Raw genomic sequence first — 9,610 nt, forward strand, 5'->3', positions numbered from 1 at the left:
CTTTGGATGATTAAAAAAAACCCCAAAACAGATTTAAGATGGAAATCAGAAACTGTTTGCATTGCAATGATCCTTTTTTCTGTTTTTTTCCTATCACGTGTGGCTCTACCTTGTCCTCAAGGCAGACTTTGAGAACATTAAAGAGTAATTATATGAGCAAATTTAGCACTTCGTGCTTCATCCTCCAAATTATTCTTGATGCAAATCAAAAACAGATTGGCCCAGAAGAAACTCCTTCTCCTGCAATATGCAATTACCCTGTACCAGTCTAATTAGCACATTTTTTTCCACACGTTGGCCAATAGGTAGTTATGTTTGAATAACAGATTACGCTAACCCACTGCACAAACTCAAGTCCAGGGAAAATATGGATTTTTGACTAAAAGCACAGTTTTCTTTGAGCGGTGCATAAAAGCCAAACTGTGATGCATAAGCCTTCAAATTTCACTTGCATGCAATACGCTTAGAGTTTTCATCTTTATGTGTCGGAAATCATCATCACTGCATGCACTGACATGTTTGTTTTGATGCTGTTTAATCAGAAAATGAGGCATACTCTCACCAGTCACTTTATTCGGTGACCCGGTTCAAGTGCTTAATACAAATATCTAATCAGCCAATCACATGATCTTTCTTTTAAGCCACACATTGGAAATCTTATAAAAAACATTCAGATTAAAAGTAAGGTGTGAAAAAACAATTTGTTGCTGCCACCTTCTTACATCACATTGATTATGGTGACATTATTTGAGGTATTTTCTTACAATGCTCCTTATACTTGGAACAAATTACAACAGGATTTGAAGCTGTGCAGCTTAACTGAACTGAAGGGCTTTAAACCAATTTTAAGGACAACAGAGAAAGCATCATTGGATGTCTGTTCATGTTCTTGTGGTATTGTTACTGTCTTTTATTTTATTTTCAGGTGCAATTTTTTCGTATGAATTGTAACAACTACAGTATGTTTTAACATGTTGTCATTTTGTATGGATATTTAAAACGGGTCGCTCTTAAAAATGAGACCTCGTGTCTCAATGAGATTTACCTGTATAAATAAAGGTGAAAATAAAAAACATGAGAGAAACTGAATTAGGCATATAGGTGCACTCAAGATGACCTGCGTGGAAGTTGATGTCAGACAGGCTGGTCTGAGTATCTCAGAAACAGCTGATCTACTCTCACACAACTATCTATAGGGGGAAAAAAGAAAAAAGAAAGAAATAGGAAAACACTGGAGTGAACAGCCGTTCTCTGGGTAAAAATGCCTTGTAGATGCCAGAAGTGAGAGGAGAATGCCCAACAGATGGTTTTGAGCGAACAAAAAGGTAACAGTAAATCAAAAACCCCTCAGTACAACTAAGTTATGCAGAAGAGCATCTTTGAACCCACAACTGAACCTTGAAGCAGATGGGTTACAGCAGCAGAAGCCACACCAGTTGCCCTCATGTCAGTAACTGTAAGAACAGGGATGGGATTACGGAAAATGAACATCAGAAGACAGGAAACCCGTTGTCTGGTGTGAGGATTCTTGTTTTCTGCTATCAGATCCAGAGAGTAGGGTTAACATAACATGAAAGCATGGTTCCAACCTAGCCTTATATCAAGGCTAGTAGCAGTGGTGTAATGATGTGGGAGATAACTTTCGTAGCACACTTTGGGCCCTTTAGTATGAATTGAGCATGGTTTGCATTTCACAGCCTACCTGAGTCTTGCTGACCATGTGACCATATGAGCAGTCTTCTGACGGCTGCTACCAGCAGGACAACGTACCACGTCAAAGCTCACGTCATCTCACACTGGTTCACTATACTCAAGTGGCCTCCACAGTTACTAGACCTGCAGTGGAGCACCTTTGGGATGTGGTGGAACAGGACATGTGTGCAAAGAATTAAGGTAGTTCTCAAGGCAAAAGGAGGTACAGCCTACAACTAGTAAGGCACACTAATAATGGGACTGTAAGTGTATATTTAAACTACTACGCAACATACAACATATTCATGCGAAAAAAAGACACCATGTCTAAGCTAAACGATAAAAGGAATATAAATGCAATATGGCTGAAAATCACACTTACAGCATTTTGTTACATGAAGCACTCTCGTCTTATACTCAAACATTCCTTACTAGCCAGGGTTTTGACAGCATAATCAGGCATCTATGCTAAATGAGTCAAGCCAAAGTGCTGTGGCACTTGAGGCAACTTCAGTTTCAGCATAATTAACAGCAGCTGATGACTCTTTTTTTTTTTTAACTTGTTCAGTACGACAGCAAATTTTCACAAAGATATGAAGCACTAAAGGCTGAGTTTTCAAGTGGGAATCTACATGTAAAGGGATGCTGCTGATTGAGAACAGCATTTTCCATCATGACATGTTGGATTTTATTTGTTCTTGTTATTTGTTACAGATCTTCAGTTGTATTATTGGTGCTTTGTGTATAATAAGGTCCATTACAAAAAACACTCACTTCTAACCTAAAAAACTCTTCATGCACCTTAAATAACATATCCAACAGGAACAGAAAGTTCGTCCATAGTCAGCACGCCAAACTGAAAAACAAAATGTTGGGGGACCCAAACTGCCCTCTTGTTGCTACACATTGACACTTACGACAGACATGGCACATGTTGTGAATGTGAGCGATTTATGATTGATTGTTAACAAACACGTAGTCTGTTATGTGTTGTGACCAAGTCATGACACACATCTTTGACTCAACAGATCTCTAAAACTTATTTGGATGTACACAGATGTAATGCTTTGGTGCTTCCATGCTGATGGTTTTGTATTTTTATTCTGTTCTTAATGTTAAGCGCTTTGCTCAGCACTTGCTTTATAAAAGAGTTGACTTGGCTGGCAGCTCTGCATTGAAGAAGCCTAGAGTGCAGAGAGTTCTGGCAGGAAATTCTTGCTCACTCATGTCTGTATCTCAACTTGCTGTGCTAAACTTTTCAGTTTTATTTAATTTCATTATATGATGCCAGTTGAAAACTGGTTCATCATTATTCTTACTTTTTCAAGTCATCTGCTGCGTTTTTTCTTATTTGTCTAAACTTTTTTCCACTGTATTTACTGATATGTTGCATTACTAATATCTTACTGATTTTTCTTTATTGACTTTTCAGATCATCAACAGGGAATAATAAACAATCCACATCTGAGTGTGGTTATTTATATATCTATCAAGCGTCTGGTCAGGGTAATATATGGGTTTTGATTAGTCCATGTGATGTGACCATGTGACCAACAACATGTGATTCAAGACTACACTGCATTATTATCAGATGAAGAGCAGAAGTGCTTGAACTGTTTCATCTACCAAAATCAGAATCAGAATACTTTAATAATCTCTGAAGAAATGATGTGGTTACAGTTGCTCCAAGGCAACAACAGTAACAGACTGAACTAAATTAAATAATACAATATATCACAAAATATAAGAGATGGCTATAATATATACAAATAGCTCAATTATAATTATAAATGGGCAGCACGGTGGCACGGTGGTTAGCACTGTTGCCGCACAGCAAGAAGGTCCTGAGTTCAATTCCACCATTAGGCCGGGGTCTTTCTATGTGGAGTTTGTGTGGGTTCCCTTTGAGTACTCTGGCTTCCTCCCACCATCCAAAGACAAGCAGTTAGTGGGGATAGGTTAATTGGTTAATCCAAATTGCCCATAGGTGTGAATGCTGGAGTGAATGTGAGCGAGAATGGTTGTCTGTCTCTGTGTGTTGGCCCTGTGATAGACCGGTGACCTGTCCAGAGTGTACCCCGCCTCTCGCCCTATGACAGCTGGAATAGGCTCCAGCGACCCTGAAAAGGATAAGTGGAAGCGAATGGATGGATGGATAATTATAAATATCCAGAAAAGATGCAACAAAGAGGTAAAACTACAGAATGAGAGCTGCTGATTTTCTCAAGGTAAAGACTCTTCACTATTTATGAGAGAAGACCAATCATTTCACCAATCCAAGAACTCCCTTTTAACAGGAAGAGACTTCCAGCACAAAATGACTCGTGGATGAGTAACCATCTGCTGTTTGGAGTTGGGGTTGAGTGAAAAGAGAAGGAAAAAAATCCCATTGCATTAACATGTGCCAATGGACTGCCTGGAATCTCAGTATCATCAGTACAACAGGAGAAACGGCAAATACGAATTTAATACTGAATTAATGCTGTCAAGCTCAATACTGCAAAGACACCTTAAAAACAATTTTTAAAAAAAGCAGTTGCCTGTCTACTCTTAAATGATGTTACTATACATGTGACTGTGCATGTGTGTGCACGCATAGCTAGCAATCACTGTGTCCGACAGCTCTTGACCTCCAGTCGTGGTCCCCAGCAAAGCGATGCAGAATGCATCACTGGCAGGGCTCAGGCTCGGGGGAGCACCTGTCAGTTTGTCGGTGTGTGTTTGTGTGTGCGTGCGTGTGTCTGCGACACAGTTTAAATGGTCACGTCAGTTGTCGGAACAGAGTGATGAGGTCAGGACAGCCCTGTCACAGCTGTCTTTGAAGAGAGGTACATGGCCTATCACAGTGACAGCTTTAAGTGCAAATGTCTTTATGACGAGTGCTGGACAACGAAGGGAGAGGTGGAGTTAATCTAAGTAAGCCTCCATTAAAAAAAAAGGGGAAAAAAAGAACGCTTGTGGTGTACTTCTGCTAAATCGAATGATTTCACAGATTTATCGTCACCTTTGTGTGCAGCGGGAAGACGTCACTGAATGAGATCATCTTTTCAAATAAAACTTTGAAACACTGCGTTTCACCAAAGGGGGTCAATAATTGTGTCAAGAATCTTATGATTGTACTTGGAAAGATTTAATTAGCTCTACAAAAGCAAGTGCCAGTGATTGAGAGAGTAAAAGAGTACATATTCAAAATCAGCTAAATTAGCTCTTTTTTTCTCCCCTGTTGTACTAAATAAGGCAACTGTCTGGCTCCCGACAGCAAAAGAAAACTCATTATTTTCATTTCCATTTTTCTGGTTGATTGTCAACAAAGCTGAAGGTGCCTTGGGGATTTTTCTTCTAAAAAACAAAAAAGAAAAAAAAGTTAAAAGTGGCCGAAAAGCACAAGAAGTGCTCATATCCATCCTCATAAAACACGTATCATGAAAGCTCAGATCCACGTTCACCGCTTTGCTGTTAACTTCTCGGCTTTTGTTCTGACATTGCTGCACATCACCACCATCTGTATCACTTATACACCACTGATAGTGCAGATTTTGCTTTTTTGTTTGTTTGGTTGGTTTTTTTTTTGGAGGGGGGGGGGTTAGGTTGGCACTAGTATGATGCTTTGCTGTGTCCGTACTCATCTAACACTGCTCTGAAGAAATTACTTTTTTGCAGCAATTTATTTCTGCACTGCTTTAAACCATCCATCCATCAATCTTAATCAAACCACTGGAAGTTATATCCTGACCTGAAAGAAAAATCAAAGGTCTTAAAACAGAACTTGTCCACTCTTTGAAAGACATTTTTATGTAACATTTGTTCTTTTTTTGTCTCCTGCCTATAAATGTGAGTATTCAACTTGCTCCTAGTCATCATTATTACATCAATAGTTGCATATATGCCACCAGTCGTCTTCCTTTGATTGGCATCATACGCCTCTTCGCTATTTCACCTCATCGCTCCACGTCTCGCTGTCCTTCTATTATGCCTGACACTGTCGGCTCTCCTCCTTCACTCCATCCTCTCTCTAATAGTTCTGGCATTCTTAGCGCCGTCCTCCTTTACTCCCATCCCTCCTTCCATTTCCAACCTGCCGTCCTTTCCTCTAATATGGTTGACATTCTTTACTTTCTCTTCCTTCCATTTCTCCTGGCTGACTCAAGCTAAAGTGCTGCCTGGAGGGCCCTTTCATGGGTAGCAGAATTATAACGCTCGGGGCCAAGGCCACAGGTTAAGTGCACGCCGAACAAAGAAAAAGTGACATAAGGGCTGAGTTCTACTTATGTGCACAGAGGAGGAGGACGGTTTATGCAAGGTGAACTGGAGCTGCTGGCAGTGAGGCATTAGGGAATCATCTTAAACAAATAAATATGCAACAAACAAAATGACCAACTCAGAACAGCTCCTCTTCTATTCTGCAGACAGCACTGATCTCTGACCTGTACAGAAACACATTCAGTATATTGATATTATTAAGTATTAATATCTATGTTATCTCTCTCTTGTAGAGTCTCTCTTGGCTCTTGATGGAGGTGGTCGCATCTTTCTCTCTGTCCCTCCCTTTTATTTCCTGCTTGGCTTCTTTGTCCTTGTCTAGTCTTGTCTAACTCTTAGAGACTCTCTCAGTCTTGTTCTCTGTAAACAAGAAATTATGGATTTGATCAACTGGTCTCTTTTTCGCCCTAAACCAAACCCAAACAACCACTAATTACATGCAGCCTCACCTCACTAGCTGGAAGCTCCAGGGCGGAAGCAGGAACAACAAATTCTCCCAGATCACAAGACGGTGTATGACCCTATCCTCCTACTTCCTCGGACCGGACGGCTGTTGTGTACATCGGCTCTGTCCAATACCCCCTCCCCTGTCACAAGTCGCATGTTTTTTATGTTGTTATGTTGTAAGGTGTGAAGATTCATGTGCTTCATTGTGCTGAGGGTTTTTATTCTATTCTCAAACTGCTCTCCCATAAGGAGCTCAGTCTGGATGGAGTTCTTATTTTTCCCTCCTCTTCCCTCATGTATTTATGTATTTCATTGTTTTTTTACCATCATACATCTCTCTGACCTGTCTTACCAACGTCATGTTTGTGCAATGTATGTACGGTTGGAAGGGGTCCTATTTCAACTCTGTGTTCGTGTAACATTGCTAGTGACAATTAAACGGCTCAATCTCAATCAATTATGCTACGCAGTCAAACAGGGAAAACTGTGGTTGGAGACTGCAGCATGACCAAAATTATGGCGACCGTGTACATGCATACATGCAGTCTCCTGACAATAAACAGCGATACAGGTGAAAACTGCACATCTGTTGATGAAAAAGTCCCATTAACTACTTATATTCAGAGTTTAGCCAGACTGATCGCAATGTGCTGGCAATCTGTCCGCATTTATAGGTTGCCTACCATCAGGTGACCTGTGGAATCACATGGTGATTGAAAGTGGTCGCTCAGGTATTGGGGGTGTTGCAGGGCCAGTCAGCTGCTCAGCTCACCTGTTTCCAAGTGGTTGCTGCGTGTGACATAATTGAATGGAATCACCGGGCAACCGCTGATATTTCTCAGTCAAACGGAGGTTGCCGTCCTATTTCTACTTTAGTGTGAATGAGCTATTATGCATAAGCAAGACTAGCTAGCTAGCAACGGGAGCCAAACTAGCTACAGAGATTCTACAACCTTACCATGGTACCACGCTAAAGGTTTTATCAGGCATGCAGCATGACTAAAGGCATGGCAATGTCCGTCAACCAGTGCATCATTTACTAAAATCTGGTAAAGAAACGCACAACCTAAGTATTGATTTTTCTTGTAACATCACTACCAGGAAGGCATCAGAGAACCAAACCTGCTTGGCATTCACAGCTAGGATTGTGAATGTGGAAAACATACCTGTTAAATGTTAAACAGTAACATCACTGCATCATTGCTGTGCCTCAGCAGACTATGACTAAACCACTAATATGACTGTAGACTGCCCGAATCCATTCACCACAGTCACTATAAGCAAAAAAGGATGAAATAAAAATGCCAGTCAGGTTGCAATTTCTATTCATGTGTGTTCTGACTCATATATCTCACAGTTCCTGAGGTTTAGAGTTGAATATCACAGTAAGGTGACCTTATGACCATAAATAAACAAATAAAAGAAAGAACTCTTGGGCGTTCCGATATCGCTTTTCAATATTGAAACAAAGATATTATCCATACAGACAAATGGCAAACACACAGGCCTAATACATGCCCATCTCTGCCATAAGGAAAGAGATATAATAAATACTATCATTAACATTACACTAGCAAATAATGGCATGCACATTTTTCATATTTCTGTACATGTTTTCTTTGCATCCTAATAGATGGTGCAGAGCATTTCATAAGCTCTTATCCTGAAATATTCTGGTGCATACATGGTGAAATGCAATAATACAACTGCTCTGAAGCACATAATGTACTGTACATAAAAAAATGCTGAACTATAGGTCAAAGCCTGCTGGCTTTGCAACAGTGAAGCAACATGAGCTAAACACCCACAAAGCATCATGGGACTAGGATGATGTGGGTGTATTGATTTCTATGTGGGAGTGGGGCAGAGGGGTGGAGCTAAAACTGGAAATGCAGTAGATGACAGATGCCGATTGTGTGAACTTTAAATGGGCATGTGGGGGAGGAGTGGATGTAATGGAGCAGGGCGAACGGCGCAAGTGAAAAAAAAGACAGATCAGAGTGGGATGGAAGGAGGGAGGGATGGAGTTGAGGGGTGGGGCCGGTATCACAGTTACCACACCTCACCATAGAGACGGTTGCTTAGTGATACGGCGAGGCTGACCAACACCGATGCTGACCGCTGAATTTTATGTCAGCACCTCTCACCTGGAGGTGTTCTTGTAATAAAGGTGTGTGTGTGAACCGAATGTTTCATATGTCATAATGAGATGAACATTCATGTGTAAAGTCCTTTCAGCTTCTGCACAATATTAAGCTCTGAGAAAAAAAATGGGGAGATATTGATTTCAAGCTCTGTTTACAACTGAGTTGTACTTGCTAAATCAGTCCATGATCAGCACTTTTACACTGAAACAGCAAAAATGAATAGTTTTCTGTGCACTGTGATCTCACCTGGCAGAAAACGGGTTTATACGTGTCGGAAAAGAGCTGGGTTAGCTCCTCAGAGTCACAGAGGTCCAGGGGCAGTCTGTCCACGCACAGACACTTGGAGTGCAGGTTTTCCTCCTGGCTCAGCTGGTTGACGTCCATCCACTGCACCATTAGCGAGCGATCCCCCTGCAACAAGCACCAGTGAGACGCAGAGTCAGACAGTAAGGCAACGCTAGGTCTACTTATTTGCCAAGCGCATTTGGTGACACTATACTGCAAAATAAAAATGTTTGTATTGTACTCAATTAGTCATGGTTACACTTTGTGGATTGTCCCTGTGCAGTTATCCCACAGAGAGTACAGCGCTATTTGTACATGTCTACTTTACTTTCAATTGGAAAAAAAAAAGAGTCTGTTTGTGTTTTTACAACACATTTCACCTGATTTGAAAAGCTGGGATCCGTGAATATCTTTCCAGCTTTACAGCAGTCACAATATATGGCTCGCTTTTTTGTGTGTAATGTCTCGATCTCTGCTGTGTCTAGGAGTAAAAGGGGTGAAACACCAGCTCAGAGAGTAATCTAATTCATTCAGCATTTGACTGATCCGCCTGTCTGGACACTTGAAATCGGTAGCGGGTTGCCAGGTCGTGGTGAAGGTTGTACAGACTGTGTTTAACCGACAATCTAGCAACTTGGTAAGATTAGAAGAACTAACCAAACATAGGCATGCGTGCATTCCAATTATTCATTAAAAAAAAATTGGGAGGACACTAGAAAATGTTCTCAAAATACAGAAGAAACCCAGGAAAAACTGGCATGTTGGTGATTGCTTTAAGA

The 9,610-nt window shown here is 40.9% G+C and overlaps 1 protein-coding gene across 1 annotated transcript in view; it reads right to left on the bottom strand.

Annotated features, from left to right (window-relative positions):
• The window catches only part of raver2 (ribonucleoprotein, PTB-binding 2), an 89,127-nt gene that overhangs the window by 26,069 nt on the left and 53,448 nt on the right, over positions 1-9,610 (bottom strand). The window contains exon 4 of the mRNA XM_026146201.2: positions 8,793-8,957. Within this exon, the coding sequence (XP_026001986.2) occupies positions 8,793-8,957 (165 nt within the window). The remainder of the gene's footprint in view (positions 1-8,792; positions 8,958-9,610) is intronic.

Source organism: Astatotilapia calliptera, chromosome 17, assembly GCF_964374335.1.
Source record: "Astatotilapia calliptera chromosome 17, fAstCal68.1, whole genome shotgun sequence".
Lineage (NCBI taxonomy): Eukaryota > Metazoa > Chordata > Actinopteri > Cichliformes > Cichlidae > Astatotilapia > Astatotilapia calliptera.